The sequence below is a fragment of the Pseudoliparis swirei genome, chromosome 9, assembly GCF_029220125.1.
Source record: "Pseudoliparis swirei isolate HS2019 ecotype Mariana Trench chromosome 9, NWPU_hadal_v1, whole genome shotgun sequence".
NCBI lineage: Eukaryota > Metazoa > Chordata > Actinopteri > Perciformes > Liparidae > Pseudoliparis > Pseudoliparis swirei.
The window spans coordinates 18,189,194-18,207,080 of record NC_079396.1 but is presented as its reverse complement, the minus strand read 5'-3'; the positions used below and the strand labels follow the sequence as shown (position 1 = coordinate 18,207,080).

At 42.8% G+C, this 17,887-nt stretch overlaps 1 protein-coding gene across 6 annotated transcripts; it reads left to right on the top strand.

The window, feature by feature from the left end:
* The first annotated feature begins 6,264 nt into the window (after nucleotides 1–6,264).
* On the top strand, nucleotides 6,265–16,810 carry si:dkey-205h13.2 (mucin-5AC). 6 transcript variants are annotated; one of them, XM_056422425.1, is made up of 12 exons: nucleotides 6,265–6,348; nucleotides 9,454–11,776; nucleotides 12,126–12,156; nucleotides 12,248–12,277; nucleotides 12,374–12,545; nucleotides 13,078–13,181; nucleotides 13,466–13,637; nucleotides 13,723–13,826; nucleotides 14,189–14,369; nucleotides 14,449–14,552; nucleotides 14,742–14,913; nucleotides 16,460–16,810. In XM_056422425.1, exons 2-12 carry the CDS (start codon nucleotides 11,621–11,623, stop codon nucleotides 16,569–16,571), a joined length of 1,338 nt encoding a protein of 445 aa, XP_056278400.1. In that variant the 5' UTR covers nucleotides 6,265–6,348; nucleotides 9,454–11,620; the 3' UTR covers nucleotides 16,572–16,810. The 6 variants fall into 6 exon arrangements, with proteins under 6 accessions (XP_056278400.1, XP_056278401.1, XP_056278399.1 ...); XM_056422424.1 differs by lacking the exon at nucleotides 6,265–6,348 and having other exon boundaries at nucleotides 9,117–11,776; XM_056422426.1 differs by lacking the exons at nucleotides 9,454–11,776; nucleotides 12,126–12,156 and having other exon boundaries at nucleotides 6,307–6,348.
* Nucleotides 16,811–17,887: the final 1,077 nt, after the last annotated feature.

Below are 17,887 nucleotides of genomic sequence, written 5' to 3'. Positions count from 1 at the left end.
CTACTCCGTAAATTACGATATTTATTGTGGTCTTTGCTCTTCAGTATTTGAGGAGGTTTGTTACATTTATGCTGCGGCGGGTCCAGATGGCGATTGCAGGTTGCTCTGTGCGTAAGTGGTGTGGAGTTTCCCCTGGTAGGCGGAGCGACGTTCCCTGTTGGGTTCGTTGAGCGGTGTTGGTTGTTGTGCTGTGGCCAACGTGGGTGAAGCTTGCTTGGGAGCATGGCCGTGGTTTCTGTGGAGTTGCTAGCTTGCTAGTCGCTCTGCTAAACCAGCGGTCTTCAGTGCATAAATACCCACCACAAGTAGCTGCATGAAGACTAGGGACGAGCTTTGATAGTAGGGAGACTCTACACCAAGTTGAGGGTTATTCCTCATTGCACGCAGGGGTTTACTTTGTGGGGTCTGTCTGGGTCTGCCGTGGGGGTAAACGTGGCTTTTGTTGGTCGTCTTGGTAAATAGTTGAGATGTCGGAGGCTGAGGCGTTCGTTGATGCTCCATCTCAGGAATCCCTGGATGTGTGCACAAGAGAGCAGCTGCTTTGGATCGCAGATCATTACAAGGTGGTGGTTGAAGGGGACAAACGTTTCAAAGAGAATATCAAAGATGCTATAATGTCAAAATTGATTGAGAGAGGAATTATGTCTGAGGGTGAAGATTCTGGCCCCGTTTATACTGCTGTGTCTTTTTGAACTCATGGACTAACGTTTGAGCAACAAAGGGAGATTTTGAGTCTGGAGGACAGTTCGAGTTATACTAGGATAAAGGCTGCGGTGCTCAAAATCTATGAGCTGGTGCCAGAGGCCTATCGCCAAAGTTTTAGATCCTTGGAGAGGAAAGTAGATCAGACGTATGTGGAGTTGGTGAGAGACCTATCGACTCATTTTAAGCGGTGGTTAACTGCCCTCGACGTAGCTACGTTTGAAGATCTGTGCGAGTTGATGGTTTTGGAGCAGTTTAAAAATGTCCTTCCAGATCGCGTTGCTACGTATATTATCGAGAGGAGACGCGTGACTGCTGCTGATGCGGCCGTGTCAGCAGATGAGTATATGTTGCTTCATAAAAGCAGTTTTAGAGAGTGTCGCAATGTTTTGGGTGTGCGGGGAAATGTTTCTGAGGCAACTGTGCAGGAGATGCGTTCAATGAAGGTGGGAGGGTTTAGATCTGGTGTGGACAATAGTAATACCTGTAATTATTGTCGAGAGGAGGGGCATTGGAAGGCAGATTGTCCTTTGTTCCAGTCTAGGCTCAGGGATGTGAGGCCTTCTGCCTGTGCGGCTGCAGTTACCGGCTGCTGCGTGGCTGAGGAGCTTCCGTCTCACTCTTGTGACCTCAGTGTTTTGGCAGCTTATGCTCCGTTCATTCGAGGTGGATTTGTGTCACTTTTAGGAAGTGAGGTGAAGGTCCCGATAAAAATCTTGAGGGATACAGGGGCCTATGATTCGTATATTGTTGACTCTGTTTTGCCTTTGTCTGAGGAGACTGACACTGGTGACTTTGTTCTCAGTCGCGGGATGGGATTGAAGATTCTCCCTGTTCCTTTGCACAAGATGGTGCTTGACTGTGCGCTGGTGAAAGGTGAGATAGCTGTTGGGGTGCGTCCGGCGTTACCTATTGAGGGTATACATTTTATTTTGGGCAACGGCTTGGCTGGTAGTAGAGTTTGGACTGACACTCCTCCCGCACAGGTGGTCACATGTTGTCCAATTGATGCTGCGTTTGACGAGAGCTCCAGAGTGTTGCCTGAGGTTTTTCCGTCCTGCGTATTTACGCGCGCTATGAGCAGGTCAGACCCTGCCATGTCATTGGTCGACACGGTGGAGGTGGTGTCGGAGGTCCCGGTTCTGGCCGCGCTTCCTGTGTCACTGTCGCGCGGAGAGGTCGTGGAGCAGCGGGGTGGGGATTCGTCTTTGAGAGAAATGTTTAAGCGAGTTTTGCCCGTTTCGGAGATGAATGGTGCAGTTAGTGGCTACTTCTTGCAGAACGAGATGTTCGGAGGATGGCTTCCCATTGGTGAGGATTGTGGAGGAAATGAGGTTTTCCATCTTGTGGTGCCGACTGGGGTACGCTGTCTTGTCTTGGAGGTGGCGCATGATAGGTGTGGACACTTTGGGAGCCGGGGAGCATTAGAGCGGTTCCGCCAGACCCTTGGGTCTCTTCTGTGTGGATTTTGTGCTGAGCTGGATGTAGGCTGGGAGGAGGGGCTTCCGTGGTTGATGTTGGCTGCGAGGGAGGCTGTACAGGAGAGTCCAGGTTTTAGCCCTAGTGAGTTGGCTTTTGGACATTCTGTGCGTGGTCCCTTGGCAGTACTGAGAGATGGCTGTGTGGATACGAAGTTGCCGGTAGGACTGGTGGACTATGTGAATGGTTTTGAGCATCTTTTGTTTCCAGATGGTGGTGTGGCGTGGGAGAAGTTGTCTGTGTCACGAGGTGGAGTGAAGAGGTTGTATGACCGACGTGCAGAGCAACATGGGTTCGGTCCAGGAGACCAGGTTCTCGTACTTGTGGCTATTGTTAGTTCCCCTTTTCAAGCTAAGTGTACGGGTCCAGGCACGGTCACGGAGAAAGCGTCTTGTCACGGGCACCGTTGCATTGAGTTCAGTACGATGACGGTGATCCGTTTGGACACCGATTTTTTTATTTATTTTTTTACATTTTTTAATTTTTTATATAAGACAAAAGACAATACATAGACATAACACCTAGAGGACAATAAACAATGCAGACGACAAAACAATGGACATAACATCATAAAGTCAGAGTATTTGTGAAAAAAACAAACAACAAAAAACAAACAAAACAAACATCATAATAATTAGAAGGAGAAGAAGAAAGAAAGACAGATGCATGTGTACATGTGTATATGTGTGTGTGTGTGTGTGCATTATGAATTAACTAATAAATAGAGGAGTGGTGTCATGTTTGTAAAAATATAGTGAATGATGACCAGATGTCGTGGTGTTCTGTTGTATTGTAAATGATAGATGAGGTGAGTTGTTCCATTGAAATATATTCTGACATTAAATTTTTCCAGTGTGAGATATGTGTGTTATTCCTTGATTTACAGTTCACGAGGATTGTTTTCTTGGCGATAGTTAGGGCCACGAGAAGTATTTTGCAGTTTGTTTTACTCAGGTTTATAGATGAGATGTCTCCCAGTAAACAGAGTGATGGGGATAATGGGATGAGGCAGCCCAGGAAAACAGACAATGACTCAGTTATTTGTTTCCAAAAGTGTTGAACTGGTGTGCAGTGCCAGGTGGCGTGAATGTAACTATCCTGAGTATTTTGCATGCAATGTGGACAGATGTCTGTAGTGAAACCCATTTAAAACATTTTGTGCCCAGTGTAGTGAATTCTGTCAAGTATTTTATATTGTATTAGTTGTAAATTTGTATTTTTGGTCATAAAATATATATTAGTACAGATTTTGGTCCAGAAGTCGGCATCAGGAGTGATAGCCAAGTCAAATTCCGATTTTATTATTGGTATGGTTATTATTTCAGTGTGATATTATGCTACATATTTTTGAGATTAATTTATTTGAGGAGGTGATATTAATTAACTGTGAGGTTGAGGGAGGTAATTCCAAATGTGTGGCCTTAATGTTGAATTTTGTTTGAAGGGATGATTTAAGTTGTAGATATTCCAGAAAGTGATTTTTCCCGATGCCGTACTTCTGAACCAAATGGGGGAATGAAACCACGGTATTGTGATTAAAGATGTGTTTCAAATGAGTGATGCCTTTAGTGGACCATGTGTGGAGATTTAAAGGCTTATTACTGCTTAGAATGTCCGGATTGTTCCATATAGGGGTGAAATTTGAGGGTGCAAAAGTGACATTAGTGATTTTGTGGAATTTCCACCAGGCTGTCAGAGTTTCTGCTATTGTTGCCATTTTGAAGCAAGGATGGTGTTTGACTGATTGGCTGAGAAATGGTAGGTCTGAAATCTGGATGTCCTTACATACTGTCTGGATGTAGGCTGGGAGGAGGGGCTTCCGTGGTTGATGTTGGCTGCGAGGGAGGCTGTACAGGAGAGTACAGGTTTTAGCGCTAGTGAGTTGGCTTTTGGACATTCTGTGCGTGGTCCCTTGGCAGTACTGAGAGATGGCTGTGTGGATACGAAGTTGCCGGTAGGACTGGTGGACTATGTGAATGGTTTTGAGCATCTTTTGTTTCTAGATAGTGGTGTGGCGTGGGAGAAGTTGTCTGTCACGAGGTGGAGTGAAGAGGTTGTATGACCGATGTGCAGAGCAACATGGGTTCGGTCCAGGAGACCAGGTTCTCGTACTTGTGGCTATTGTTAGTTCCCCTTTTCAAGCTAAGTGTACGGGTCCAGGCACGGTCACGGAGAAAGCGTCTTGTCACGGGCACCGTTGCATTGAGTTCAGTACGATGACGGTGATCCGTTTGGACACCGATTTTAAGGGGGGGGGGGGTGTGATGGTCCCGTGTCTAATCACTAATCATGTCCTTAGGCGAGTGATTGCCGGATGCAGCACACCTGGTCCGAGAGCAGGAGGGCATAAAGGCCTTGAACCACACGGTGCATGGCGCGTGTTGTTCTCCTCACAGGTGGAGTGGTGGTGGTCGTGGTTTACTTTGCTGCTGGTCCCGTTGCTGTTGGTTTCCTTTGTTGTTGGTTTCCTTGGGTTTGGCTGACAACACTTACACTCCATTACCCACACATGCACATGGGCACTACTGATGTTACTGACTGCCACACTTCACTACGTTTTGTTTCGTTCTTACGTTAAATAAACACTCTTCTTGGACTTAATGCGGTGTCCGCGCCATATTTGCCATGCCCTAAGAGCCGGGTTGTGTAGCCTCTGCATCAGACTCTGCATGTCATATGAGCACAGGTGTGGTGATGATGGGACAGGTATGCTGGCTGAGTACCTGTGTGACAACAGACCAGACAGCAGAGACATGAGTGATGAGACCAATACAGCTTTCCTCTTCTGGACACTTTGCAGCCCCTCCCTCTGTGACAAGGCTCCTCGGCAGAGTCCATTCAGGCAGCGCGGTGGGGGCGACATCACCTGGGGACTCAACTGTGGGCACAATCCTTTCAGTGGCAGGTGGGTTTGATAATAAATTATTCTTCAATACAGTAATACATTACATATTTTTCAGAGTTAATAGAAAATGCTGTCAAAATCATTTTAGTGTTTTTGGAAAAATAAAATGATATGAATGTTGATTAAAAAAAAAAAAGAAGTTGTGTTGATGCTGAAACCTTCCCGAAAAGCATGTGTTGTATTGTTTGGGCAATAAATGGTTATATTGTAATTACTCCACCCCAAATTGCTCCCGTAGCTGTGCAGGTGGAACCATAGCCCCTCCCATCAGTGTATGAATGGGTGAATGATGACAAGGAGTGTAAAAGCCCTTTTTGTGGTCGTAAGACTAGAAGAGCGCTATACAAGTGCAGGTCCATTTACCTTTTGCCGTACTGCATGTGTACCTTGCAGCTGCATGGTCTGCTGTGGTAGCTAATAGTCCCTTTGTTATCACAGTTTTCTGCAGGGAAAGAGCAATGGATGGAGTTTGGGGCTGATCAGAGTTTCTGTGCAGACTCATACATTTATTGGTGCACTCCCATTTTAAAAGTTGCGGTGTCAAAATGTTCATTCAGGGCATGTTTGTGGTTGGACAAATACACTTGAGTTTTGTAGATTTTTCTCTAACAATATTCCTGCAGACTGTTCCAGAGTCATTAACAGAAGGGTTGGGTTCCCTTTATGGCCGACGCCAAAGCTGACAGGCGCTCTCCACCGAGATTATGACTGTAAATTCGATAATTTGTTTCTATGCACCCAGGATCTCCATGACCAGCGAGAATGGCCATGGCACCCTGACCATTCGTGATGTGAAGGAGGCCGATCAGGGGGCGTACACCTGTGAGGCCATCAATGCCAAAGGCCTGGTGTTCGGCATCTCCGATGGCGTGCTCACTCTCGCATCTAATCCAAATTAAGGTACTGACATCTCACTTTTACTGTGGGTTCACTATCAACATCACGACCGACAATAAGTCAATACATCGTCTTGTTTTTGGTCTTGTTCATTTTAGCCAACTGTCCTGATGGTCATTTTAGCGTGGAGAGACGCTGGGTCTCCTGCTTCTGTGCTGGAATCTGAATTACCTTTAAAAGTGTGTGTCGTCGTAGCATTTATGAAACAGGCTGAGTGAATCTGTTATTCTTCCTTCCAGGAGTTAATGCCAGGTACTCCTTCTCTCTCCTCCACTCAGCTTCTCGTTGCTCAGTCATATTGTCATGGATACCACCACTGTGGAGTTCAGCACCCTGGGTCATGCTAAGGATGTCGAAGAGTGCAGGTAAGACATACCGGGAGGCAGTGGCGGCTGGTGGAATTCGTTTTTGGTCGGGCCATCTAATCAATTTCAGCAAACATCCCATTATAATTCAATGCAAACAAAGTTGTAGTTAAATATTTAACATTTATTCCAACACGGACATAATAAAGATATCTTATTCATACAATTCAGTATATTAATATTATGATAGGATATGATATATAGATATATATATATCATATATTATTCAGTATAATATGATATATAAATGCTATATAATATAAATATACTATATATTTTTGAAAAAGTTATGGGGGAATCACACCCAAAATTAATATTAAACAACACCCATTAGCCCCCCCTTTAAATTACCCGTAGGGAAAGGTAAGGACCTTTTTCCTCCCCTCTTTTTTTTCCCTCCCGTTCCCCCCCTCGCCCCCTTAATTCCCCCCCCCTTTGATTTTTTTCTTTTAGGAGGTTTCAGGCCCTGGGTCTTCCAAGTCGGTGCCCCAAGGGGCTATGTTAATCCCCGGGGTTTACTTATAAGTATAAAGGCGACTCCCCCCCGGCCTTCCTGCAAACCCGACAGGAAAAACCCAAATTTCAAGCCCGAGGGCCGCGGGGCAAGGAGGGTTGGGGGCAAGAAAAGCCAAGGACGAGATTCCTATTTCAATTTCCTTGCCCTTTCCTTCTCCACAAATTACGTAATATAAATAATATATAATTTTAAGGTGGCAGTGGATCGGCGCCTCCTCTATGGCCGCAAAAGGCCTCCTTAACCCCCCCGGACGAGGTGGCTGAAGCCTGTAACCCTTTATTTCCCCGTGTCCCAGCTCATCGGTGTTCCCCTACATCCCCCCCCCCCAAAATTATTTTATTAACCCCCTATTAATTCCCCCGGGGTTTAAAATTTAAACCCCCAATTCCCCCCAAAAAATGAAAAAATCACAGTTAAAAAAAAACCCCTGTGTTTTCGGCCCAAACCAATTGTCTGCGGGGATTCCATCCCCCCCCCTGTGCACTCGTGACCAACCATTGGCACGCCCTTTCATATAGCCACCCCCTGTTCCCCCCCCTTAGGTCTTACCCATTTTAAGCCCTCTGTCCAAAAATTTACCCCCAATTTCTTGGCCAAATTCCCACAAATTAAAAACCCCCGAAAAATTAATAAATAATTTTTTTCCTTTAAGTAAAAGGCACCTTAAATTTGAATAAAAAAAAAAAACAACGAAAAAAATTAAAATGAAATCAAAAAAAACCAACAAAAAAACAAGTGGGAGGGGGGCAAGCCAGGGACCCCTTTTAGGGAAAAAATATTATTTTTTTTAAATTTCCCACCATGTCTTTGCTTTTGCAACCGAATTGAAACTCTTTATTATATGTCTGTTAAATGAACATTAAAGGCCGGGGGCCCCCCTTCCTGTCCCAACCGGGTTAAATCACTCCCGGCCCCCAAGGAAGGGCTCAAATAAGTTGCCTGTGCAACCAGGCAAAGGCCGGGAGGTTTTGATTCCCCCCCCTATTCCCCCCCTTCGGGGGCCGGGCCAAATTCAACAAGCCTGGGACCCCAAAGGGCCCAAAAATTTTTTCGTCGAAAAAAGGGTTTGCCTCCCTTAAATTTAGGAATTTTGAAAGGCCCCCGCCACTTTGACAAAACATCGCCGATCCCCCAAAAAATTAAAACTTTCCGTGATCCCTTTGGGTTCCCCTTGGGGAAAAAAAAGCCCCGCCCCCCCTAACAGACAGTCACGGTTTTTATATTGAAACCCCCTCCCTTTACCCCAAATTTAAATTTTCGATAATTCACATTTACCCCTTTCCCCTACCCTAACCCCCAGATAAATACATCCCCCCCCCTAATCCCGACTGTTTAAAACCCCCCCTTTTCCCCCTTATTTCTATTTTACAACCCCCCCCAAAAATAAAACTTGAAATAAACCCCTTCCCAGTTGGCCGTTCTTTACTTTTTGGAGCTTGATCCGAATGCCCCAGGGGATTTTTATCTCCGAAATTTTTTCCCCCCTTTTTCCCCGTTGAAGGGGAGGATAAGCCTTTTCCTCAACCCCCCAAACAAACCTGCCGATTTTTCCGATTTTGCCCCCAATTTCAGGACGCAAAAAAGCACCCCCTTGCCTTTGTTTCATAATTCATCTAAATTTTAATTTGTTTGAAAATCTTTTGTGCAGGTCCCCCTTAATCCCTTGCCTCGTGCACTGGTTCCTTTAATACCCTTTTCTTCGATCTCCCTTAATTTTCCCATATCTTGACCGTCCCAAAAACAGGAAGCACATCCACTAAGAAGTAACCTTTTCCTGAAAAGAATTCCCCCTTTGGGGGTTTCCCCCAAACAAACCATCCACGGCACCTCCCTAAAAAAACCCTGGAAATTTTACTTCAGTTTCCCCCGACCTGGTCCATTTTCTCCCCCAAATTGATTGACCCCGGGCCTCCCCCTCCCCCGTTTAATACCACCCCAATTCCTCCCCCGACAATATCCCTCCCTCCCAAGGTTTTTTCCCAACTCACCGCCGATGATCTGGGCCTGCCCCCCCGCCTTAAAGTCCCGGCCCCCCCTTTCAACCACATTTTGGGGGCCCCACTCCCCCCTCCGTTTCCATGCCCCATAACCCTGGGGGCCCCGCTTTTATTTAAACCATCTTTTACTTACCGCCAGACTTGGGCCCCCCCCAAGGGTTAGCGTCCCCTTAAAAGGAGGTTCCTGCCCCCTCAAGTTTCCGATTCTGTTTAACATAATAACCCCTTATTTTTTTTTACAAAAAACTCTGGTTTTCAAGCTTGTCGGTTTTCTGGGCCATTACAAAGGTTTACAAAAATGTGTCTGACTTATTTATATCATAGGCACATTCATTTATCACCAATGATTGGAAGTTGTGTGCATATATGACTCCACAGCCTGATGGAGGCGCTATAATCAATGGTCAGCTTTGAAAAGTCATAACTCCTTGTACAGATTTAAATTAAACATGCTACTCTATGAATTTGCCTCAAGAACAACTAAAGTCCACCGGAGTAAATATTCCCCATGTTGTGGTAACTCATCAACATAGAATCTATATCTGACTTCTGTTTCTCAACCTGATATTCCCCAAAATCTTTTGCATAAAGCGGAGACAGCAGCACCAGCCTGTCGTGACATCTTGGCCTCGTCTGAAAGAAGGAGTCGCCGTCTGGAGGGAGAAACGTGACGTGGTGCACTGAACCGCGATTACCTCACTGACCTCCTTTATTCAACAGCCACATTACATCTACTGTGTGTAATGTCCCTCGTGTCCGGAACACTGTATCCTTATTCCAACAGTGATGCTAAAATTAATTCACAATAGAAATAAGATCCCATCAGTATGCTGCTGACATTTAGGACATGATTGAAAAGAAGAAGAAAAAACAATTCGAACATAATACCGACGCATCACTTGCATCATGTGTTCTTCTTGAAGACGTTCTGTGAGAGAGCCTACGATCATATTACTGTCACAGTAAAGCCTTGTTCTCCACCTGTCCATCACTTTCTAGGCTGTGGGTGTATTGAGTCACAGTATCATGCCGATGGCAGTTATTCTACACTAATCCTGGTGACTTATACTTTTCATTCAGCGACATTTACCGCAGGGCCTCGTCAGCCTGGCTGACAACTCAATTGTTATCTACAGTAACTCAATAGTCAAATTCAACTGGTGAGCTCTCACCTCTGTCCTCCTCCAATGAGTGACCGTGACACGAGCGCGGTATCACGGGATACCTTGGTTACTAAAATTGACTTATCATACTGTGTCAATTTGCTTATCTACGGTATTGGAGAAAACTGGCGTGAGTGTGTGTTCAAGGTACAGTATGTGTATATTGTTCATAATATACCAAGCAAACATATGACCGTGTAACATTTCATTAGTCATACTCATACCCAGTGTTGGGCAAGTTACTGAAAATTAGTAATTAGTTACAGTTACTAGTTACTTCTTTTAAAAGTAATTTAATTACTTTACTAGTTACTGTATATCAAAAGTAATTAGTTACTAGGGAAAGTAACTAAAGTTACTTTTATGTCTGCTTTTTTTAATGTAATGAACAGTACTGAACAGTCAAACATAATAAACATATTTTGTAGACCTATTTATTGCAATCAACTGGGCAACAGGCCTTCAAATCAAGCAGTAATACAAAAGTCCATTTTAATTCTTAACTTTATACAAAATAACTGTCTCTGATGTGGATAGGGTCTTTGCACCTGCACATAATTTACAACTCACCACTACATTTTTGTCTTTAATTTCGACGAGCGAAAAGTAATGTCCATACTTCCAGGAGAGAAAGCTCATTCTATCCGCACTGTCGGCCATGATGTGGTTTAATGCTCATTGATTGATTCGGTTAGTGTATATTGTAGCGACCCTGTGAAGTGGCTGTCAATCACAGTGTGGCACCGTGCATACTGGTCGAGGGGGCGTGCCTGTGATTGGCGGAGTAGAGGGGAGGCGGGGTTAACCTGCCGGAAAACGGGAGTTAAGGTTGGTTGACGGGAACCGTTGTTGTTGACGTTCGAGCTGCTGAGCTGAGAGGAGCACGCTGTCTGTAACATATAAATCCGCATCATGTAAACACACTGTGTTGGTGGATGCCCAATAAAGTGAGGATTAATAACGTCGTCCCGTCTCCGTGTCGTCAGTCCATAACGTCCGAGACGTTACAATATCATTGCGCCACCAAGGTCCTGCGATGTCAGATCAGAATCAGCTAAAGTAGCCTAGCTTGTCTTCTTGTCTGCAAGTGTTCATTTTTCACAAAAGAGAGTAACGCGAGTAACGAACTCATTTACATTTCAGTAATTGTAACTGCGTTAGTTGAGTTAAAAAAATACTTCGTTACATGCTCGTTACCGCTAAATGTAGTGGAATTACAGTAACACCATTTAGTAACTGGCAGATTAGTCATGCTGTGTATCATAACTTTGGATATTTAAACTTCCTGAAACTGAATGTGTTTGATTTACTCTGGGTCACTTAAAAGATCTTTTTTAAATAAATAAAAAAAAGCATACAACAATAATACAAAAATAGAAGTTGTTGCTAAATTGAATACATTTCTGAAATTGAGGAGACAGAGAAACAATAGCACGGAACAAAAGAGCATAAAAACACTAACTTTACCCTGATAAACAACATCAAATACTTAGAATGGGGGACACCTTTTGATTAAATATGACTTGATCATCTGTTGAAGTGAATACAGATGGATAATCTTCATAAATCCTTTGCCAAAAGTCAGTATCTAAACAATGCTATTTCTAGTGATCGAGGGAAACTTCTATTATAATGAAAATAGTGTGCTTGTTTTTCTGATTCTCATTATTTTTAGTTACAGATCAAGTTCTTGCACATCCCATCAGACAAACTGGAGGAAACCTGAACTTCCTGAGCAGAGCGGCACAAGGGTGGTGATGCTTACTGCTCTATACATATCACTGATTATTGAGGAGGAGGACTCCTTATGGGCGGAGCCGGGATACATAAATATTGTACAGATGATACAGTCGTGTTACACATGCCTGCACTTTCTCAGAACAGACTTCTCTGAACACGAGACCATGCTTGTGAAGGACATTTCATTTCCACGCTAACGAAGAACTTAACTTCATGTGGATTTGTTGTATTATCCCTCTTTAAGATTACCGGATAGACAATCATGATGGTCTTACAGGTATTTTGATGTTGTGCATTTTCAACTGAAGTTGTGTATTTCCTCATGGTGCAGAATCGTGATTTATTTTCTTGTAATTTTAGAGCTTTGCAGTGTGGTGTCTTCTAGCATCAGGTTGTAGGCCTACAATAAATGTATTATTTTATACACAATCAATGATGAGAAACAGAAAGTATAACTAATCAAAGACTTCTTCTTCCTCCAGACCTTCATTTCTTTGCCACTGCATTGGAAAGTAAGCGGTCTGTTATTTTTTTCGTCTGAATCCATCAAGGAATGAAGCACTATTGCGCAGCAGATTGGCGATGTGGATAACTTTCCTCCTCCACAGCCTGTAAGACAGCCTGGTTCGATGAGCGCAATGTTTCCAGCAACGGAGACTCTGAGCTTCTGAGTGACTTGAGAAGGAAGCACTGGACCAAGATCTGCTCCAATCCGGTGGACATGGAGGCTCACACAGTTTCTGGAGTCAAGTCGCAGCACACCGGGAACACCTTCCGCACGTAAAGACTTCACTTCTATACTACTGACTTCAGTATTATCAAGAGTCATCATGTTGAACGAAGTCAAGAACTTAAGTCAAAACTTCATTTAAATTTCTTACGGTATTTTGAATGTAAATGGAAAAAACGTATTTGTCTTGCAGATATTACCACTATATCTTCCTAATGCTCCATGTGAGTCGTTTTAGTTCACATCAAATATTGTATTATGCTGAGAAAGTTATCTGCTGCTATGGTTTGAATGGCGGCATTAACTGTTAATTTACATGCGAAGGATGTGAATATTTCACGGTATGTTACAGTTATATATGAAATACTGTTAAATAACATTTTAAATCCATGATGAGATGTATGGTCGAAGTGGAAATATATCATAAAAGTGATTACTTTTGAGTAGGTGACTTCTAGAGGATCAATACACACTTGCTGAGATGAGGCTTCACTTATTACTAAAAACAGGACTGGACTCAGACTTTTTCACATATTTCTTTTAACAGGTGTTACATTATGATGGGATGGTTTTGTTTTGCAGTGACAGTGCATCAGAGGGCCTCATATGCCTTAACTCAGAGCAGAAAGTGAGGCCGTGCTACGATTACAAGGTCATGTTCACCTGCACGGGACAGTTCTGCTCAGGTAGGTGGTTTAACTCGTGTTTGGTTTGTCCGCTCCGGGCTACTGTAGAAATATGGCGGTGCAACAGGGTGGACTCCGTGACGCGGACCCGCTTCCTAGTTTTTGAAAGATTCGCTCCAAGCTAAAAAAAACACAATAATTGTAGTTGCAGGTGAAAACATGCATGCTATATTCCATTTCTGATGGTAGATCCCCAAAATGAAACACAGTCTTTCTACACTCAAGGAAGAACACCAGGGTTAAGCTCTAAAATGTGTGTTTCTTTGATTCTTCCTTATTTGTAGAGTGTAGGACGCGCTGGTTTGATCATGATGACCCAACAGGAAACGGAGACTTTGAGGTCTTCAGTGACCTCCGAAGCATATACCCGAGAGAAATCTGCCCTCAGCCAATAGCCATCGAGGTCCAGACCATCTCTGGGGAACCTGCCTCCTCCACCTCCAATACTTTTTTAAAGTAAGATTGAACATAAACTTAAACTATTGTTTTACCTGAGGAGAGATGCCCCACACTCACCACCCTTCTATCCTCTTTTGTGCAGTTATGATGCGACCTATGGGTTCGCTTGTGTAAATGCAGATCAGGGGAGCAAGAGTTGTGAAGATTACAAAGTCAGATTTACATGTCCGAATGAGTTCTGTCAAGGTACGTATCTTATTTTGCTTTAGACTGAACATACAGTAATTAGTTGTCTTATTGCCAAGTCAATTATTATAATTCTATTTTCACAAAGCGTGCAGGTCTGATTGATTTAAATCTCTAAAGATCTCCAAGTGAATGTGAGAACCCTGGAATAGACAAACTGACCATAGTGTCTTGCCCAGTACATGCTGGTATTGACTTATCTATGTGTACAAGGTGTTTCCGGAAATTAATATAAATACGTGGTGAGAAAATGTCTCAAGAATAAATCAAATGTAAAAAATCTTCTTTATAACATTCACAATGTCAAACAAAGCACACTTGCTTTGGCTTCAGTCAAGTTTGAATGTGTTATTTCCACTCAGTGTCAGAGCAGTGTCGAACACAGTGGCTGAACAGTGACGCCCCGTCAGAGGAGGGGGATGTGGAATCCATAGTTCAGCTACTGAAAACTTTCCCGGGTCAAGTCTGTAGGAACCCAATCAGCATTGAGGCCAAGTCAACAAGGGGAATCTCTGCTGAACACACCGGAGACACCTTCCTCTCGTAAGCACATTTTTAATCAATCATACAGGTTTGTGGCTTTTATAATGAGTATTTTATCTTGCTTGTATTTATATTCCAGCTACGATGTTACGTTTGGATTTGCATGCATAAATGGAAAACAGAGCGGTAAACAATGTCAGGATTATCAGGTGATACTGACCTGTCCCTCAGATTTCTGTCAGGGTAAGTTTGCATGTTGATTTATGACTTTATGCTGTAAAACTTGAGTTTTGAGGAAACAGGAAAACTGTTGATTACATCAAGGTCTTAATATACCGAGAGCCTTATTGTATTGATGAAAAATGAGTGTCACAACCTGTAAACCCAAATAGAAATCTTAGAGTATGCCTTAACTGTTCAATGTGTTTTTAGGCTGCAGGACACGCTGGTTCAACATGGACAACCCCACATCGCGAGGGGACTATGAAACCCTCCTCCAGCTGCAGATGTTGTATCCCAGTAAGGTCTGCTCCAAGCCTGTGGCTATTGAAGCCATGACAGTGTCCGGTGTCCCTGCGCACAAGACCGGTGACGTCTTTCAGATGTGAGTTGTAGGACAGACGACCACACTACCTAAGTCTTGATGGACATACAAAAACTTGTCTTGCATCATAGTGAGTCTGCAGCGGCACATGAAAATTATATTGTGTAAATTTAATTGATGTGAAGATGATGATGCATCTGCCAAAACCTATGATGTGTGGATTTGAGCCTGCAGAGATGAATAACACCAAACTGCATGAATAGCAACTAGGAAAAGCACGACACCGCCACATCGTTATGAGTTCCAGTGTTTAAGGAAGAGTTGAACTTGTTTGTGAAAACACTATTTTGCTTGCTTGTTGACAATTAGGTGGGAATATTGATGCCACTCTTATGTCTGTCTGGCAAATACGAAGCTACAGTCGGCAGGCAGTTAGCTTAGCTTAGCATGAAGACTGGAAGCGAGGGGAACAATTTTGACTTGAGTCTTAATTTATGAATACCTGTTCTTTTTTCTTTTCAAACATCATACGTTCTTTTAAACATCATACATTAGAAATAAACTCTCTCACACACACACACTCTCACACACACACACACACAAATAGAATCAGGTGTTTTAATTGGGAACCATCTCTATCCTGCTATGTGCCCATCATCCCACGTGAACCACACTTTCCAAACCAAACTATGTTTCTTTTCTTCTCAATTTCCCCTTAAATACACCTTTATTGGACCGGGAACACTAAAGTAAGGGTTTCTTACATGTCTCTCCTAATAAATATGGTACAATAGCATTTATAATAGACTGAGAGTGTCACACACTCTATTTCATTTCAAACTCAGACCCACGCACACTCTCTTTCTCACAATGCGAGAAATACAGATACTATTTTGATGGGAACCTTTTTTTCCCGCCCACACTTAGCAGGGGAGGGGCGAAATATACAAAAGGGTTGCTTAGAAGTCCTACCAACAGTACACTCTGCAAATACATACAACTGTACCAAGAGAATGACTGCACGCTGGCCTTTTATTATAAATATACAAATACATTTAACTTTCATTACAAATCCTTATGACTCATTGGCTGGATTTTAAGTGAGCGGGTCAATATGACCCTGAACAGCACAGGTGTCTCATCTCTATCTACATCAGCCCATGAAAAACATTTATTTCAAAATGGAATTTAAATTTGGGAAAATAAATACATGGTTGACAATACAATTTATATCTAGATTGTTCCAATGTACCGAAAAAAGTAAAAAAATTCTTACAGCAAGTGGCTGTGATTAGGTTAGACACATAACCCCCTGTAAAGCACACTGCATTGTTTTTACTTTGTTTTGTGCAGATGAAACGGACCATATATACAATGCTAATAAGTAAGCTTTAGAGGTGCTTGGCAGAACCTGAAGACAGACATGTGTTATTCTCCGCTAAGCTAGCCTGCTGCTCGAGGTAGCTTTGAATTTATCGTAGACATGGAAGTGGTGTTTCACAAAATATTTAACTACTATACAACTTTTAAATGGGTAGTCCATGGGTATAGCTTTTTATTTTTTATAAAATGGGTTTTGTAAGTTTTCTTACTGTATGTTTTGCAGATATGACGCAAGTCTTGGCTTTGCCTGTGTGAATGCTGAGCAACCAGGTGGAAAACGCTGTCAAGACTATAAGGTCCGCCTCACATGCCCGCTGGCTTTCTGCACAGCGTAGCCCATCAGCACAAAAAGTGTAATGACTGAAAAGCCAACATAATATGTGATCAAATATCATATTAAATATTTGTTGCTGTATAGTGTGTTGTGCCGCCACTCTTTATTTAGTCAGACCATTTAGTCTTATTCTAAATATCCTAGTGTCTCATGCAGGATTTGAATAAGAGAGCAAGCGGAGACACAAGGATGTGAGATCCATATATTTTTTTATTAAAGGGTAAACCCATTCGTCAAGTACCAGGTATTTTGTATTTCTTTTTATTTGTCCATTAATCTGTATTCATGTGTATCAGTACATTTCACTGGAAGCAATTTAATATATATATATATATAAGTAATATCTTACCATACAGTGAGTCAGTGGTACCAATTGTGGTGGTACATTAAACACAATGAATAATTAAAATGTTTATTAATACTCAGTATATACGTAAAAAAGATATTACTCTATTCATCCCGAGGGGGAAATTTCTTGATGCAGCAGCGAACATGTTTACATATATACACAATCAAATCAAATAGCAGGGCATATTACATTTAAATAATAATAAAGGAAATGTAAAACTGCAAAGTGTATACATTGTATCTAAAGTGAAAGCGTTGCAAGGTTTATTGAGGTTCAATTTGAGGAGGATTTGGCCAGAAGTGATTTATTGTAGTCTTATTGCAGTAGACATGAATGTTCTCCTGTATCTCTCCATGTGACAGCAGAGCTGAAGCAGTCTGTTGGAGAACGTGCTCCTCTGTCCCTCCAGTGGAGGAGAGGGTGGTGCGGGTTATCCAATATCATACATTTCTTCAGTGTCCTTCTTCCCCTCCACCACCTGTTCCGGATAGACCTGTTTGCAGCCAATTGTGGAGCCGGCCTTCCTCACCAGTTTAGTGAGTCTGTAGGTGTCTCCAGCTCCAATGCTGCTCCCCCAGCAGACTACGGAAAAGTACAGAGCGCTGGTCCAACAGACTGGTAGAACATCTCCAACATCTTGCTGCACACATCGAAGGATCAAAGTTTCCTCAAGAAAAAGTCGCCTCATCCCCTTGTTGTGCAAAACCTTGTACATAAACAAGTCTGTGGTCTCACAACCCTGTAATACTTTGATTGACTGTTTGGTAGAGCATACTCTGGGTAAGTATTGAACAATGTATAAAATAAATACCCTCTCAACCTGACTGAACGGTCTTTCGTGTTCGGCCTTCCTTCGAAGAGCTCTCTGCCATGAGGTCCGTCAACAAAAATTGAGCCGAACAGAGTTGCACTTCCAGTTACACTTCCATTATTTATATAAAAAGTACTGCAAACACAATTACAAACTG

What these genes read in the sequence shown, in the direction of transcription:
- si:dkey-205h13.2 (XM_056422425.1), top strand. Translation starts at nt 11,621, where the DNA reads ATGCTATTTCTAGTGATCGAGGGAAACTTCTATTATAATGAAAATAGT. An exon ending in TCCGAATGAGTTCTGTCAAG is followed by an intron (nt 13,827 to 14,188) that starts GTACGTATCTTA and finishes ATTTCCACTCAG; the next exon opens with TGTCAGAGCAGTGTCGAACA. An exon ending in ACCGGTGACGTCTTTCAGAT is followed by an intron (nt 14,914 to 16,459) that starts GTGAGTTGTAGG and finishes TATGTTTTGCAG; the next exon opens with ATATGACGCAAGTCTTGGCT.